The 18,237-nt window shown below is 52.3% G+C and overlaps 1 protein-coding gene across 2 annotated transcripts; it reads left to right on the forward strand.

The window, feature by feature from the left end:
- Positions 1-1,787: 1,787 nt before the first annotated feature.
- Positions 1,788-17,988, forward strand: DVL3 (dishevelled segment polarity protein 3). 2 transcript variants are annotated; one of them, XM_010976203.3, is made up of 16 exons: positions 1,788-2,018; positions 7,405-7,474; positions 7,999-8,120; positions 8,241-8,350; positions 8,541-8,676; positions 8,852-8,945; positions 9,159-9,228; positions 9,838-9,977; positions 10,139-10,215; positions 10,331-10,398; positions 10,552-10,701; positions 11,284-11,415; positions 11,596-11,763; positions 14,728-14,943; positions 15,043-15,453; positions 16,345-17,988. In XM_010976203.3, the coding sequence occupies exons 1-16, from the start codon at positions 1,858-1,860 to the stop codon at positions 16,374-16,376; spliced, it is 2,157 nt and encodes a 718-aa protein (XP_010974505.3). In that variant the 5' UTR covers positions 1,788-1,857; the 3' UTR covers positions 16,377-17,988. The 2 variants fall into 2 exon arrangements, with proteins under 2 accessions (XP_010974505.3, XP_064349386.1); XM_064493316.1 differs by lacking the exon at positions 1,788-2,018 and adding an exon at positions 6,660-7,100.
- The last annotated feature ends 249 nt before the right edge of the window (positions 17,989-18,237 follow it).

Raw genomic sequence — 18,237 nt, forward strand, 5'->3', positions numbered from 1 at the left:
ATACACACACACACACACACACACACACACACACACACACACACACACACACACACACACACACACACACACACACACTGGAGTGGGGATGAAAATGCGATAGAGGACTACTGTTAAACATCTTTCTTAATGCTATTTGACTAAGCACACATAACAGTTTGATAAAAATTTAAAGGGATATGAGTGAAAATATACCAGGTGTGTGCAGAGGCTAGCAAATGGGTTGAATTGCCTAAGTCAAAACTTAAGCCAGGATGTAATGATAAAAATGCTGTAAAGGTAGGTAGAGGTTAAATTATGGAGGGCTTTGAATATCATGCTATAGCTATTGGAAGGGCATTGGGAGATGTGGAGAGGGTTTTGATTGGAAGAGGTGTCTGAAAGAGGTCCTTAGTCTTCAAAAGCTAATTTGACAACAGTATACGAAACGGATTGGGAGGATCCCACACTTGTTACTGTGGCCTGAAAGGACCTATGCAATCTGGTCTCAGTTTACTTTCCAAGCCTCATCTCCCACTATCCCTGTAGTCACAATGGCCTTCTTTTTGTTCCTCAAATTGGGCAAGTTTATTCTTGTCTTGAGCCTTTATGCTTGGCTGTGCCCTCTGCCTGGAATGCTCTTTCCCTAGACCAGACCTTCTTATAGCTGCTTCCTTGTTAGTTCTAGGTCTTAGTTCAAATGGAAGAGGCCTTTTTTGAATACTATTCCTCTTTCCTATCACATCACTCCATTTTCTTTTTCATAGCATTTGTCACTCTGAAGTTAGTTATTTACAAGCTCTGTGTTCCTCTTTCCAGATGCGTAAAGGTCCTGAGAGCAGCCTTACCTGTCTTGTTTTGCTGTATCTCTTGCAGTATACCTTGCACATAACAGGCACTCAATATTTATTAAACGAATTAAAAGCTAAGGGGTGAGGAGATTTGTCAGGAACCCATTATAACTAGTTCTGGTTTGAGACTTCACGTTCCAGTCACACATGTATCTTCATTCTTGTACTCATTCTGCATTCAATCCATTTATTGAACCACTACTTTGCACCTAAGTACTGAGGTTACGAGGACTCAGATCTCGATCTTGTTCTGTCCTCAGGGAGTTCAGTTTGGTAGACTCGATGACAGCAGTTAATGCTCCTCAACAGACCCTAAAAAGCCATGTAGAGGTCACTTTCCAACCGTCACTTTCCAACAGCGCTGCGTGGTCAGAACAGTGTCCTTCCCCTTTTCTGGGAGCAAAGCGACCCCTGCATTACAACCCTCCCCAGCGGCAGAGAAGCAGCCATCCCCCTTGGGTCTAGAGCGAGAACCTTGAAGAATTCGGGAACGCAGCCATCCTGGAGAGATCTGCCCTTCCATCTCTAAGGGCCTAGGCGACCGCCGCCACGCTCCCCGAGGGCCTGGGGCCGGAGCGCAGGACCGGAGCACCGCCAGGCCGGTGGGCGGAGTGTCCACGGGGTCCAGGCGAGGGCCAGGCCATCTGCCGCTAGGCCAGCGCAGCTCAGCGGCGGCCGGGGGCGGGGCCGCGCCGGGGAGGGGCGGGGCCGCTCCGGGGTCGGGGGAGGGGAGGGGAGGGGAGGGGACCCGGCCGCAGCCTAGAGCCGGGAGGGCCGTGGCCACCGGAAGAGTCGCCGTCGCCAGTAGAGCCCGGAGAGTGGGGAGCGGAAGCGGTGGCCGCGACGGCGGCAGGCGGCGCTGGGACCCGGGAGCGGCCGAAGAACAAGGGAGCTGGCGCCGCGGCTGGCCGCGGAGCTGGGCTGAGCCGCTGGGCCGCGCCGAGCGCCGCCGCCGCCGCCGCCTGAGAGGCCCGGCCCGGCCGCCCGAGCAGGCAGCGCGCGGGCCGCCGGGCCCGAGGCCGGAGCCATGGGCGAGACGAAGATCATCTACCACCTGGACGGGCAGGAGACGCCGTACCTGGTGAAGCTGCCCCTGCCCGCGGAGCGCGTCACCTTGGCGGACTTTAAGGGCGTTCTGCAGCGACCCAGCTATAAGTTCTTCTTCAAGTCTATGGACGACGATTTCGGGTGAGGATGGCCCCGCCTCGCCTCCGGGGGACCCCGGCCCCTCCGACTTATAGGGGCCCACTCAGCCGGTTCGGACTCCCCTTACTATACTGGTTTCTAGCCCTACGTTGGATTCTAGGGGCGACTCAGCCATTTGGCCCCTGTTGGTTTTTTCCGAGGCTATAGTTCCAGCCCCTCTAGGGACTCTCCTTTGCCTTCTTGTGAGGGACCTTGGCACCCTAGTTTAGGGGATGGTCCAACTCCCTAAGAGCAGCCAGTTCCAGTCCCTTCAGCCCGCTCACGTCCTCAGAGACCAGCTGCCCACACAGACACCCCCCCCCCGCCTCCAGCCGACTCCCGAGCGCGGTCCCCAGCCCTCCTCCTGCCAACGGAGCCACCTTTCTAGCAGAGACTTGGGGTGTTTGGCACTCGGCCTTCACCTTCTCCATCTTTTCAGCTCCACAACTCAGAGCCATATTTGGAGTATCGTGCATCTAAGGGCTATGCTGTGGGTCTTTGAACTGATCGGCGGTGGGGGTGCTCAGGCCTGCAGGTCTGATGTTTATTTTGCTGTCTCCCCTCTCCCCTGCGGGGTGTTAAGGATGTTGTCAGGGAGCAGAGCACCGCACCTCTTAAGAAGGAGTCCCCACTAGCCCAGGTGCTGATTTCATCACAGAATTGGGGCCTCTTTCCTCCAGATGGTGTCCAAGGGGGAGACCTTGGAAAGAGCCTCCGAGCCTGGATGGGAGGGCCAGGAAGGGTCTTTTAGTGTTCATCTTCCCCTCCCTGGCGGGGTCTTCTCCTCCACCCAGCTGCAGGGCTTTGGACAGGCGGAGTTTGGAAAAGTGACTTCCCCTTTAAGAGGGGATGGAATGTTGGAGCCGGAAGGTTCTGTAGCAGCTGGCCTGGGAGGGGGAGCCTAGCCAATCCCCTCACCACCCCCCAAATCCCAGGGGACTGGGGGAAGGGGGAGGCCCCCACACTAGCCTGCTCCACACTAACTGGGCACTGGGCCTGGAGGCCTGTGGGGAAGGCCTTCCCCAGGCCCTCCAGGCCTAAAGGCCGCCTCTCTAGCGGTAGCCTGAGGCCTACACTGCTCTTTGGAGCTGAGGCCCAGAGCTGAGTGAGGGGAGACATTCTACTCCCCAGTGTTCATCAGCCTGGCTTCTCACCAAGGACCGCGGCCCTCCCAGCTCTGGGAAGCTAGCACCTTCTCTCTCTTCTGCCTGGCATGTTTTGCTGTCAACTTTCCCCCTGGAACTCAGGGTTTGATGAGCCATGAGATCGTATGTGTGAAAGTGCTTTGTACAGTGGGAAGTGCTATGCTGCTTCTAACCTATTCTTGTTTCTGTTGTTGTTCCCGCCTTGGGGTGGGGTACTCCTGGTGTTGTAATGATTGTCTGGCTACAGTCTACAGATGGACACCCCTGATTGGAAGCTTCTGAAGAGGGATCTATCTGCAAGGGGTGGGAGCAAGGAGGGCAGATGCCTTGGCCTGGTAAGAGAAGAAAGGAGTTAGAAGAGACCAAGATACTGCCTCGGGGTATGGAATAGTGTGCTGGGGCCAGGTGCCTTGAGGGACTAGGCTAGACTTGTGTCTCCACCCCGACCCATCCCAGAGCCCATGGGACCTAGCCCCCACCTTCTAAGCCTAGACCTCTGTGGGCTGCCTCCCACTCTCCCCAGGCTGCTGTCAAACCAGGCCTAACTGCAGTCATAGAGGGCCCCTACTACATCTACTCACTGTTTACTTAGTACTGTTCTGTAAATCCACTGTCACTCCACGCACTCTTTCTTAGTTTGACCCAATCAATAATATGAAACCACAGGTCTGATTTTCTATTTATATTTCTTTCTAAAATAATGTTAAAAATAAATATTTAACTTTTGAATTAAACATTCATTCAGATACACCTGAAGCCATCTTGCATTCATTAGTGGTACTTGAACCACCCTTTGCAAAATATTAGAGTATGCCATTCTAGCAGGGTTGAGAAGAATGATAAAAATGAAGTGAAGGAGATTGATTATGTTTTTATCCTCAGAGAAATTAATGAGCAGAAGACCTGGTAGGGCTATCTTGTCACAGAGGACTAATTGCTGAGGAATATATATATATATATTTCATTTATTTATCAAACTCTTTTTATGGTGCTTACTGTGTGCTGACACTGATCTAAATGATTTTCAAATCTTTTACTCATTCAATCCTCTTAATAACCCTATGGAATAGGTAGTAATATCCCCAGTTTCTGGATGAGGAAACTAGAGCACAGAAAACTTAAGTAACTTACCCAGAGTCACACAACTAAGAAGTAGCAGATCTTGATTCAACATTAGGAAGCTGGCTCCAAAATCTAAGGCCTTAATCACATAATTGTAGGGATTACTATCATCATCATTTAACAGATACATCCTCTCAAAGAGAAATGTTGAGCCTTGGCAAACTGTAAAGGTGATAGGGCTGCCAGTAGCCCCATGAGAGGTGAGTCAGGCAGAGGCCAGCGACACTTGCTGACAGATGAGAAAGGGGGTCAGAGGAGAGAGGCTGCTGTCTCCTCAGGCTCTCCAAGCTCACCCTCTGGTGTATAAGGCCTGAGGACTCCTAACTCCCATCTGGTCTCCAGAAGTATTTGTCAAGCTCATGGTAGGCCCAAGCTTCTTACAGTATTTGGGAAATGGCGGAAGAGTAAACATTTTCAACACTGAGGAGATGATGGATGGAAGATCAAGGTACCACTGTTAAAGAGGCCTTGAGCTGTGGCAGGAACAATATGGGAAGTCGGGCCACTAACCCGACTTCCCATGTTGCTTCCCCGCTCCATATCACCACTGGCCTGCCTCTGGGCCTTCTACCTGGAGCAGTTCTCTTCCCTTGTCTTCCCCAGGTCCAAATTCTCCTTTGCTCTGGGTTGGACTTTTAAAGTTATGACACTTATTCCTATTTATCTTCATACGTACTCAGCTCCTAGCCATGACCTGACACTAATACTCAGCAGATGTCAGTCCAGTGAACACATCTGCTGCTGTTACAGCTCTGAGCACTTCCCACTTGCAGTATACTCACATGAACCATGCACTGGACAGTAATCTCCAAGGACAAGGCAGACTCCAGGTCTGATGCTTCTTGAGGTCCATGCAGTGGCAAACACAAAACTTAAAGCCCACTTAGCTCTCGACAAAAGCTTTTTAATTGAATAAACAATGAGTAATAAGCAGATTTATTTCATCCCTGCACTTAGAAACTTACACCTAGTTAGAGTACGGATCCTGCAAAAAAAAAAAATTGACAAAGTTAGTAACTAGCTTTTATTGTATGCCTGGACCATGCCAGCCATTTACAAATCCCACTTTACCAAGCTGAGACAAAGAGTTAAGAAACTTCTCTAAAATAGGAGGGCTAATAAGTGGCAGAATTGGAATTTAAACCCAGATTTGTCTGATTCCACTTGGGGTGTGTGTGTTTGTGTGTGTGTGTGTGTGTGTGAGTGTATAAGTGCTGTGGAACCCTGAGCCATTCAGCTCCATGGTGGGAGGAGGAGGCCTGTCTGAGGTCCCCCAAGGCTGCCGAAGATCAGCTGATCATTGTGAGTCAGCAGAGCCTTGGCGACCTGTCGGTGACCCCCAGAAATAGGGGAAACATCTGTAGCATCGAGCTGTGTGGTGGGGCCTGCCGGGGGATTGGGTGGTGGGGAGTCAGCGGCAGTTTCCCACCACAGGGAGACCCTCTCCAAAGCAGGTCACAGTCCCTGCCATGTGGCCCACATACCCCCTTTTAATTTGAGCCTCAGTTCCCATGGGGGCTATAAGCTTGAGGTAGCCTGTGGTCAGACTGGCTGGTGGGTCTGAGTTATCTCTGTTTCCCTTCTTTCCAGCCTGTTCTGTCTCCAGGCTTTCTGCCATGGTGGGCCTGAATAGGATGATTTGAGCTGCTTTCGTGGGGTCGCTGGGGGGGCTGGAAACCAGAGGAGCCAGAGATGGATGAGAGGGAGGAGGACAGGCTTGGCCTTCGAATTTGGCTATGAGTCCAAGAATGCGAGCATCACAAGAAGGCAAGCACATTCCCAGCTCTGGGCAGGAGCAGCTCCAAGAACAAGGGAGGAACTGGCCTTCCCACCCTCCTTCCTTGCTGTCTTTCCTCTCTGCTCATAACTCCAGGCATGTGTCTTCCTCCTGCCCCTGATCACGGCTTTCCAGCTTTGTGCTCCTAGGGTGTTTGATGCAGTCTGAGGGGCCTCAAACTTTTCTATTCCCTCTCCTGGCCCCAAGCTATAGTTGTGGTCTGATATGTTGCCTCACTGCATGCCCTAGGCCAAACTCCATGCCTCAGACTACATCCTATCACCCCCATGCTCCACATTACTTCCTCCCGCACCCCCACCATCCACACAGACCCACATTGCCTCTGTCACTGTACAGAATAGAATGTGAAATACCGTGGAGAGAATATAGGGTTTGGAGTCAAACGAGCTTGGGGTTGAATTCCAGCTCTGACATCTAGCTCTGTGACCTTGGACAAGTGACAAAATGTTTTTCAGTTTCCTTATTCATAAAATCAGGATCATATTTGCCTATACAATGAGGCTGATGTGACGATTATGCATTCTAACTCTAGGGAGATAAGATAGTATAAATAGGTAAGAATACAGGCTTTGGAGTCAGGGTGACCAGGATTCAAATTCTAGCCTTTTCACTTATTAACAATGTGACTATAGGGGAATTTCTGAACCTACTGAGCCTTCGTTTCCCCATCTGTATCTATTTCATTGCATTTCTGCGTGTATTAAATGAAATAATAGAAATAAAGTGCTTAACTTAACTTAGTTCGTGGCCATAATCTGTGCTCAATAAATGAGAGCAGTTGTTACTTAGTGTCATAATGGCAATGAAGGATGTTCAGTAAATGCCTTCTCCCCTTCTCTTTCCTAATTTCTTTAAATTTCTCATCCACACCTCCAAGAAGAATGTCAGGATTCCCAACTGAAAAGGGGAGGATAGTAATAAGGGTATGGTTTTTCCTACTTTAGGGACAGAGGGAAAGATAAAATCCAGCCTAGGAGAGCCACATTGGAGATGGATGCAGCTCTCTCAAGATTCTAGAGGGTAACTGCACTCATGGGGGACAGTGATTTGTCAGGTGTGATTTGCAATCACCTGATGACTGAGAGGCAGTTGACTGAGATGACTGATGCCCCAGGAAGGCAGTGGCTTGGGCAGGGCTAGTGTCTTCCTGGTGGTGACAAAGAGCCATCCCTGGGTCACCCCACCCCTGCTCCCATTTGAACAGGCTGGTGCTGGTGGTTTGGTTCCTAGTTTAGGGTGGAGGAACCCCTGAGAAGTTGGGGTTGTGAGGATGCCTCCATTTCCACCCCAGAAAGCTCACTCTGACATCCCCCTTTCCCTACAGAGTGGTGAAGGAGGAGATCTCGGATGACAACGCCAAGCTTCCCTGCTTCAATGGCCGGGTGGTGTCCTGGGTAAGGAGCCCCCCTCAGCCCTCCCTCCACCTGAGTTCCTGCAGTGGCCTGGATGGAGGAAAGGCATTGCTGAAACTGTGGTCTTTTGCTTCAGTATTTGAATCTTCCTTGAGTTTTCTAAATGAACTGTCTCTCACCCTAGAGTCTGTAGCCTTGGTGAAGAGAGGGGGAGGAGTTGTGGGAAATGGGGAAAGGGAAAGACAGAAACATTGGAGACAAAAAGTCTCCTATGTCCTTTGAAGCACTTTGTCGTAGGTTCCCTTCTATTACCTGTTGACTTCTACCATGGACCTCTGACCCTTGTTCTCTGCCTCCATCCAACTTCCCCAGCCCATGCCTCATGGCCTCCCCATCAGCCCACCAGTGGGTCCGTTCTTCATCTTAGCTGACCTTGCACAGTCCTGTCTCTTCTCCCTCCATGTGCCCTGCTTCATTCTCCCCAAGTCTTCGTGTCCTGCTGGAAGCCTATCCCCTTTTCCCTGGGGCCCCTGCACTCTTCTACCCATGCATTTTGTCCCCATCAGCTGGTGTCGGCTGAGGGCTCGCACCCAGAGCCAGCTCCCTTCTGTGCTGACAACCCATCAGAACTGCCACCACCCATGGAGCGCACGGGAGGCATTGGGGACTCCCGGCCCCCATCCTTCCAGTGAGTGTGACATGGGGGTGGGGAGGGCCCATGGGAGAGGGCTGCGTCAGCTCAGCTCAGGGCTGGGGGAGGGAGCCCCCAGCCTGCCCCCTCCCCCACGAAGACATCTCTTCCCTGCAGCCCTCATGCTGGTGGGGGCAGCCAGGAGAACCTGGACAATGACACAGAGACCGACTCCCTGGTGTCTGCCCAGCGGGAGCGGCCACGCCGGAGGGATGGCCCCGAGCACAGTGCGTCTTCCCTGAACAGACACCTTCCCCACCAATTACCTCCCCAGAGCTTCCACTCAGCTACACACCCCTTTGCCCTACTCCCTGAGCTCTGGATATGCCTGGCCCCAGTGCAGCCCCTGGCCCGTCCCTCTCCTCCCTTCCCTCCTGCATGGGGCACTGTGAACCCAGCTGCCTCCATCCCCTGCAGCAACCCGGCTAAATGGAACTGCAAAGGGGGAGCGGCGGCGAGAGCCAGGGGGTTATGATAGCTCATCCACCCTTATGAGCAGCGAGTTGGAGACCACCAGCTTCTTTGATTCGGATGAGGATGACTCCACCAGCAGGTGGGGCTTTGGTTTCATGGGTACTGTGGGGCGTGACCCTGGAGGAGCTCTGAACCCTGAGGACGCTGGGCCCCTGGGTGGGATGTAGGCTTTGTGGTGAGGACCTGGGCCCTGTGGTGCCTCTTACGGGGCAGGGCTGGGCCAGCCTGGTGGGGAACGACTGTGGGCCCCACAGGTTCAGCAGCTCCACAGAGCAGAGCAGCGCCTCACGCCTGATGAGAAGACACAAGCGGCGGCGGCGGAAGCAGAAGGTTTCGAGGATTGAGCGGGTACGGGGCTGAGATGCTGGGGGGGGTGGGGAGACCAAGCCCTCCTGCCCAGGCAGGGCCAGGGTTTGTGCCTCCTTAGATCCCTCCCCTTGGGTCATGGTTTGGAACCTTAGAGGGGAGGTGGTGCTGAGGGCTCACCTCGATGAGGAGCTAGGTGGGAGCAGCAAGGTCCTGCCACCCTTGCCTGCTGCTCAGGGCCTCTGTTTCTTCCAGTCCTCGTCCTTCAGCAGCATCACGGACTCCACCATGTCACTCAACATCATCACAGTCACTCTCAACATGGGTGAGTCTGGTGAAACATCACTCTTGAGCACCTGCAACATGCCAGACACTGAGAGGCACAGGATATGTCCCCTGCCCTCAAGGAGCTGTCTTTCATAAGCATAAACTGGTATATAAACCAGTCATTTCAGTATCTCATGATCAGGGCTATGAGAGAGAAGCACAGAGAACTGTGGAAGCAGAGAATGACATCCAGGAAGGCTTCCTAGATGAAGTGATTCCTCCTCCCACGCCCATTTTTCAGCCATTGCATTCTTGTTGTCTGATTTCTGCCCTAGGTGCTCTTCTTTAGGAGATAGCTGGATATAGTGAAAAGAGTCCCAACTTTGGAATTTAAATCTGAGTTTTAATCTTGGCTCTGCCACTTCATGACTTAGAAAAGTCACTTAAATTCTCTGAACCTCAGTTGCCTGCTCTGTAAACTGGGCATGAGTCCCTACCTCACAGCCAATAAGGATTAAATGAAGGCATATTTGAGCATGCCAAATACAGTGCCTGATTTGGGTTTAATAACTGTTAATTTTTGTCCCTTTCTACACTTTTCTAATGAGGGGCTTGGAATTTGGGTAGGAACCTTGCTCCCCTCTCAAGGTCTTATTACTACCTGTAGAAAAGTATAACTTCTTGGGCATCTCCATTGTGGGCCAAAGCAACGAGCGTGGTGACGGAGGCATCTACATTGGCTCTATCATGAAGGGTGGGGCCGTGGCTGCTGATGGACGCATCGAGCCAGGAGATATGCTCCTACAGGTACCATTGCCCACCGTGGGTGGTGGTGTGGACAGGGATGGGGTCCATGCCCTCTGTACCCTGATTCTTAGTAGGGGAAGACCTCCTGGCCCACCAAGCTCAGCTTCCCTACCCACCTCCCCTACACCACTGCTCATCTCATCTCTGGTCCTCTTTCCCAGGTAAATGAGATCAACTTTGAGAACATGAGTAATGACGACGCGGTCCGGGTACTGCGGGAGATTGTGCACAAACCAGGGTATGGCTGGCATGGGGCACTGGGGAGGAGGGGGCAGGCATTCCTGGCTATTAGGCAAGGGGCTTGGTTTGGCCTCCACACATCCTGCCCTCACTAGAGACACCCTTGCTTTCAGGCCCATCACCTTGACTGTAGCCAAGTGCTGGGACCCAAGTCCACGTGGTTGCTTCACATTACCCAGGAGTAAGTGGATGGGGCACTTGCCCTAAAGCTGATGCTTGACATACATGAGCCCTGTCTCTCCTTCCTCTGTGTTACCCTGAACCCTCACACCTATCCTGTTGGGCCCAGCAGTGGGCAGGGTGGGCAGCCCCTGACTCCTCATCCTCCCTGCAGGTGAGCCCATCCGGCCCATTGACCCCGCAGCCTGGGTCTCCCATACTGCAGCCATGACCGGCACCTTCCCTGCCTACGGCATGAGCCCTTCCCTGAGCACCATCACCTCCACCAGCTCCTCCATCACCAGCTCCATCCCTGACACAGAGCGTGAGTGTCCAACCCTGTCCCCTGGGCCCAGAGACAGCGCCAGCTGGGAGGGAGTGATGAAGGCCCACGTGGAGACTCTTGGTTGAGCGTCAGAGGGGCTGGAGAGGGGACTCAGTTCATTCCAGCTACCTCACTCTGCAGCTTCCCTCAGTGGACACCAACCCTCACTAAAAAGAGTTTGCTTATGAACGTGTACTGAGCACCCAGTGAGCCTGTTTCCCCTTGTAAAATGGGACTAATGATATGCACTTTACCAGGTTCCTGGGGGTTTAATGAGAGATGACAAGTAAAGCATCAATCACAGTGTGTGGCATAAAGTAAGCATTCAATAAACGACTGCCTTTTTATTATCATAGGACGCATTATACACTGTGCTAAGTACCTTCATTTACATTATTTAATTCTCTCTTCAGATGTCCTTGTAAAATTGATATTAAAGTTCCTGTTTTTATAGAAGGGGAAACTGAGTGTCCAAGAAGTTGGTAATTTGTCCAACATTGGTCCCTACTATTAGGTGGTAGAGCTGGAATGTAAACTCCTGTGTACCTTACTCCATAGCCCCATTCTGCCTCCTACCCCCAGGCCTAGATGACTTCCACCTGTCCATCCACAGTGACATGGCCGCCATCGTAAAAGCCATGGCCTCCCCTGAATCCGGGCTGGAGGTCCGTGACCGCATGTGGCTCAAGATTACTATCCCCAACGCTTTCATCGGTGAGAGGATCCCATGGTGGGATGAAGGATGGGGTGGAGAGTGGTGGGGCAGGGCAGGCCAGAGGTCCAAGAACTCCCTTGGGCCACTCCTTTGAGCTGGAACCAGCCTCATAGTTTCTGTGAGGCCAGTTGAGCCCAAGTCATCTGGGCCTTCCAATAAAGTGGTGGCCTTGCTCTCAGGCTCAGATGTGGTGGACTGGCTGTACCACAACGTCGAAGGCTTCACTGACCGGCGAGAGGCCCGCAAGTATGCCAGCAACCTGCTGAAAGCCGGTTTCATCCGCCACACTGTCAACAAGATCACCTTCTCCGAGCAGTGCTACTACATCTTTGGCGACCTCTGTGGCAGTGCGTTCCTCTCCCACCTTGCCCTTTCTCCTGGCTGGGAGTGGGGAGGTACCTAGGGATGTGGCAGTGGACTCTAGGGAACCCAGATGGGGGGCAGCAGAGCTAGGGGAACCTCAAGACCTGAGAGTTCTGTGGTAGAAGCAGAGCCCAGTCCGGCCTCTTCACCTGGCGTGCCCCCCCCCCCCCCGCCTTGGGGCTGGCATTTTTCTGAGTGCCTGCTCTGTGCCTGGCACCATGCTGATGGTTTCTAAAGCATCATCTCACTCTCTCACTGAATCCTCACGACGTCCCCCACAACCCTTGGGGAGATGGATTACTATGCTTATTTTCAGATGAGGAAACTGAGACTTGTAGAAGTAGTCCACCCCAGGTTTTGCACTAGAGGCAGAGGAGCTGGGCTTTGGATCTAGGACTTTCTGGCTCCAGAGCCGTTTTGTCTCCCACCGTCTGGGGCTGCCCTAGGTGTGTGATGCTGCAGAAACATTGTCTCAGCAAGGCCAGAGTTCCTAGCTTTGGCCCCTGTTCACCCTCCCAGCACCAAGTGGGTTCCACCAAGGCAGGACCTGGGGCTGGCCTGAGGCCCCAAGTCCACAGGGGTCTGAGGACCCCTGAGGGTGGGTTGAACCTTGGGATGAAGCTGGAGAAGCTATCAAGGCCAGGTTGTAGAGGACTTTGTAAGCTGTACCAAGGAGTTTGGACTTGATCCTGAGAGAGTACAAAGCCAGTGAGGGTTAATTAAGTAGGAGAGGTCTGCAGAGAACCCCCTTCTCCTGAGCCTGTGGACAGCCCTTGGGAAGGTGAGTCCTCAAAACAGACAGGACAACAGTGCTCAGGAGCTGAAGCCCAGCCCCAACAGCCACCTCTGCATGAGGGAGCCTTCTCTCAGCCCAGTGGTAGAGTCCAAAAGCTAACTCTTAAAATGCTTCATATTAGGTTCTAGGGACTAGAAAGACTATTTCTGCAGAGCACAAGTCCCTGAGGGAAGGTGGGGTCCCTGGGCCTCAGCAGCTTTGGCATGGCCGCATACAGTAGTGATAGATACATAGGGTATGGAGTTAGACAGTTTTTAGTTCAAATTTTAGCTCCACCCTTACTGTGTGAATGTGAGGAAGTGACACAGCCTCTCAGTGCCTCATTATCTCTATCTGTAAGATGGAGGTATTAGTAAGAACCTGTCTCATAGAGAGCTGTTTTGAAGATGATATAAGATAATGTATATAAAGCTTTTAGCACCATTTTTGGCCCATAGGAAGGGCTCTAAAAAATGTTGCCCATTTATAATACATTTAGTTGATTCTAAGATGAACATTTTTTTTTCACATTTCAGTATCTCTGAAATTGGAGTGTATCTTATAATCAGTGGCTTCTTAGACTCAATCTAATGTAGTTATTATCATTATTAGCAGAAGTTGACCCTGGCCCCAAACCTTCAGGGGTACCTAAAGCTTCTCAGGATAGCTGTGACTTTTGCTCAAGAGACATTGTTCCATCCCAGGGGCCTTCTGGGTATTCTACCCTTGGACCAAGTCCACCAGAGGCCCAGCTCAGGGAGATGCTGACAGAACGGACCTTTTCCCTCTCACTGCCTGAGGTCTCCTCAGCTGGGAGTATGGCAGGCTCAAAGGGAGGAGCTGGGGACCTGGGTAGCCCCAGAAGCACACAGTCACTCCCCTTGGGACGACAGCCTGGCAGCTGTAACCAGCTCTTTGGGCATGAACCAAGGCAGGCCCCTGCTTCCCATATACCACCCCTCATGCTAGCTGCTGGCCTTGACAGGTTGATAGTTTGGTTGGTAGACTCCATAGGCTGCTGCAGTCCTCTCTCCTGGCCTCTTCTCCCCTGTAAGTTTGGGCCAGCTCCCTAAAGACCTTAGAACAAAGGGCTCAGTCTGTATCTGGCAGCTGGCTCCTAGAGCAATTACAGCTGTCTCAGAGCCTTGAGACCTGGTAAGATGGGGTGTGAGCAAGGGGTGTCCCGAGCAGTTCTTCCAGGTAGTTCCAGCACTGGTGGGAACCTATGCACAATTTATGGGGGGGAGCGAGAGTCATGAAAGAAGTAATGTTAATACAGTGACTCAAGTGCTGAGAAGAATCAGACCTGGCTGGGAATGGGGTGGAGAGCACAGAGAAGGCATCTAAGTTGTTCTGTTTCTGGACCCTTCCACCCCACTCCCACCCTCCCCAGCAGCACCATAAAATTGATCTGGGCCAAGGGCCTTCTGTTTGGGGAGGCTCTGAAAAGCTGTATGTTTATTCTGACTTTTAATGGTTTTTTTTTTTTTAGTCCCAAGTGAGTAGGGAGGGCAAAATTTCACCTAAATTTCCCTAAACTGCTCCCTAGTCCTTAGTAATGATATCTAGAAAGTTAAGGAGAGAGAAAATAAGCACCTCTTCACTTCTGCTCTGGCTGTAGTTTGGGATGGTCATTTAACCTATCTGGACTTCACTTTCCTCATCTGGAAAAAATGTGACTAATACTTTCGTCATAGAGTTGTGGTAACGTTTGCATAAGATGCATTGCAGGTATGCAGTACCTGGTGTTGTCTGGTATTTCAGCCTCCCACATTCCCTCCCTCCCTTTTACCCTCTAAGTGAACAGAGGAGAAAATTGCCAAATGCAAGTTTTGACCCTTCTTCCAGTCCACTGAGGAAGGAGGAGAAACTGCCAAAAGCTTGGTAGTGGGCCTCCAGGGAACTGGAATTTGGCCCTGAGCATCTGAAATGGTGACTCAGGGCCTTCCTGGGGATGATTTTCTTTGGGGCTGGCTCTTCAGGGACTCCCTCCCGCCACCTACCAGAGGTGGCGGGAGGGAGTCTGATGGAGTGAGAGGTCTCTGGCCTGGCCTCCTCCCGTTCCTGCAAGACACTGTCACTGCTGTCGCTGTCTTCCCAAACGCTCTCAACCACCTTAGGCTGAGGACATCTCTGCTGACCCAGCTTGTTCGCCCTCTCCTCCCCTCTACAGACATGGCCAACCTCTCCCTCCACGATCATGATGGCTCCAGCGGTGCCTCTGATCAGGACACACTGGCCCCTCTGCCGCATCCGGGGGCCGCCCCTTGGCCCATGGCTTTCCCTTACCAGTACCCGCCTCCCCCGCACCCCTACAACCCACACCCAGGTTTCCCGGAGCTGGGGTACAGCTATGGCGGGGGCAGCGCCAGCAGTCAGCACAGTGAAGGTAAGGCAGCGGGGGCCGTGGAGGGGGCCACAGGCGAGACCCATGCTTCTCTGCAAGCTCTTGAGTGTCCCCCACCCCATCCCTGCCTGTCCCCTACAGGCAGCCGAAGCAGTGGCTCCAACCGCAGCGGCAGCGACCGGCGGAAGGAGAAGGACGCGAAGGCCGGGGACTCGAAGTCCGGCGGCAGTGGCAGCGAGTCGGACCACACGACCCGCAGCAGTCTGCGGGGGCCGCGGGAGCGGGCACCCAGCGAGCGCTCGGGTCCTGCCGCCAGCGAGCACAGCCACCGCAGCCACCACTCGCTGGCCAGCAGCCTGCGCAGCCATCACACGCATCCGAGCTATGGCCCCCCTGGAGTGCCCCCTCTCTACGGCCCCCCCATGCTGATGATGCCCCCACCGCCCGCGGCCATGGGGCCCCCGGGAGCCCCTCCTGGCCGCGACCTGGCCTCCGTGCCCCCTGAACTGACCGCCAGCAGACAGTCCTTCCGCATGGCCATGGGAAACCCCAGTGAGTTCTTTGTGGATGTGATGTGAGCAGGGCCCCTCCCCCACTTCCATCCCACCCCGCCCTGGGCCGGCTGCGTCCCTCTCTCCGTCCGTCTTTTTTACTTTGGTACCTGAAAGGGAAATAAACGGAACTAAATCCAGGCGCGCTAACTGCTCGCTGGGTGCAGCCAGGGAGGGGTGCACTCACTGATCCCCACTGCAGCCCCTAACCTGCCACCGGCCCCAGCTTGTCCCTCTGCCCACTAACCGCTGCGCAGGACTTCCTAGGATCCTTCATGTCCCAGCGACCCGACTTGCTGGTGCTGATCCTTACTCTTCTCCCTTCTATCTCCCTCTCCCTACAACATATACATACTTAAGGAATTGACCCCATCAGTGCCCTTGAGTGCCTGCAGACCCCTAAACCCCGCTTTCCCCTCCTCCCCTCACCCTCAGTTCCTTTTCACCATTCATTCCAGGTGCATCATCTGCATCATCCCTCTATTAACCCCATCGCCTCAGGCATGTGTGCCATCTCTTGACTTTTCCCCTTTCATACTGACACACAAAAAGACTTGTTTCATCTGACCCTACTCCTAACTGTCCCTGGCTTGCTGCCTCAGTCTTGACCCCTAGAGGTGTAGTCTCCTCCAGTAACCATCCACATTAACCTTGCCTGTGTTGGGCCTTAGCAGAAGCCCAGGGGACCCCCTCAGTTGCCTGAGCTGCTAGTGGATTCCAGAGAACCTCTCTACTCTATGCCCATACCTCTCCCTCCCCTCCCATGCCTGCTTTGTGTGCTGGTTCCTTCAGACCCCTAACCTACTAACCAGCAGGCTCATCTCACTTCTGAGCCTGAAACATTTCTTTTCTTTCTTTTTTCCTCCCCCAATTTTTCCTGGGCCTGGAGCAGCCAAGAATTTCGGGCTGTTCGACTTTCTGTGAGCCCCCCACTCTGCGAGGGGAGGCCCAGCCTCCGAGGAGACCAGGAGCCCTGCTTCAGCAGCCCCTCAGAACTTCCCAAGGATATTCAGCCCCCACACCCCACAATCAACACATGTTGAGTCACTAGGCTTCTGGGGAGTGCTCCAGCCTCTGACCCATGTGTGAAAGACTCTCTTCCCCTTCCCCCCAGAGAGCTAACACACAGACTCTCTGTCTTCTACACACACACTACACACACACCTATGCAAGTTCACTTAAGTCTAAGGGCTGGTCCCTGACCAGAGGGCTGGACCCTCTCTCCCAGTCGTCTCCCAGGAGGTTGTGGGGCTGGTCCCCTGACTTCTCTCACTTTCCTCATAGCCCTCAAACCTTCCACACATGTCTTCCTATCTGGATAAAGCCCATAAGCTGGGTCTCAGGTTGGGCTTAGCACAGGATTTCCCCAGGCAACTGTTCTCATCCTGCCCCCCACCCCACACACCTTTCCCCATTTTCACAATCACCATGATAACCCAGAGTGAGGTTGGGCAGGGGGACTTCTGGGACTTCCAGACAGAATGCCAAGTTTTGTTTTTTATCTTATTCTCTCCTTTAAGCAGATCATGACTTTCTCTATAAGCCTCTTCTGTAAATTCTGGCTCACCTAGATTTCCATACTTTTAGGACTGGAGTGTCAAGAGTAAGATGAAGTCTTAAGCTTCAGGCTTTGGGGCAAAGCAGGATAGGGGCATTTTGGCATTCATTGATTTAACAAATATTCCCTGGGGTTTTTGGTGCATGAGGTCTGTGTTAGAAGTGTAACTCAATCTTGCTTACCTTCTGGGAGTTCTAGGTTTGCTCCCAACCCAGACCATGGTTTCCTCTAGCCACCACTTTAGGGCTGCCTCCTGTACTTCTCTTCCTCCTCTGATTCTGCCGTATCTGACTCTCTTGAGGATTCCTCCACTATTGCTCATGCCTTCAGGGTCCCTGTATTCTATCTTTGGTCCACTTCTCTTTCCTCTCTCTTTACTCCCAAAATGGTGTCACCCACACTGATGTCTTCAACTGCCACTGATATATGCTGTGATTCCCAAATATATATCTCCAGCCCTAACTTCCCTCTATCTTTAGATCTGTATTTTTACCCACTGGACATCTCCATAGACATGTCCATATGGACTCAACTCATTTCCCCGACCAGGTATGTTCCTCCTGCATTCCAATTCTGGTTACCTTCGCACTCTGCATAGGCTCACCAACTAGAAACATTCATGGGCTTAAATTCCTTCCCATATCTTACTAGTCAGTATATCATATCCATTCCACTCCAACAGTCTTTCTTAAGTTTGGCCCTTCCTCTCCCCTCTGCCTCTACTCTAGTTCACAGGAGCATGGGATTTGGAGTCAGGTTGTTTTGGGTTTGAATCCCAGCTATACTTTTGGTCGCGTGATAGGAGAGTTATTTAACCTCTCTGAGCCTCAGTTTCCTCATATGTCAAAATGACGATAATAATACCTACCTCACAGGGTTGTTGTGAGGATTAAAATTAGATATTGTACGAAAAGTGCCTAGCACAGTGCCTGGCACACAGTAGAATAGGTGCTCAATAAATGGTAGCTATTATTATTATTATTACCATCATCATTATTATTGTTTACTCTAAATTAGTAGGGGTTTAGGGTGTGTATTGAGGACAAAGCTTTTGGAAAGGTGGGAGTGAAACCTTGAGTGCTGCTTCAAGGATTAGAAGTGCCTGCATTCAATCACTTAATAGCTTAAGGATGTAACCACAATTTGAGGGAAGCCAGATCTTCATCCTGCCATATTCTGGCTTCTAGCAGGAGGGTGCTAGGGACAGTAAGGTTTGCAAGTAGATTT

Source organism: Camelus dromedarius, chromosome 2 (genome assembly GCF_036321535.1).
Source record: "Camelus dromedarius isolate mCamDro1 chromosome 2, mCamDro1.pat, whole genome shotgun sequence".
Lineage (NCBI taxonomy): Eukaryota > Metazoa > Chordata > Mammalia > Artiodactyla > Camelidae > Camelus > Camelus dromedarius.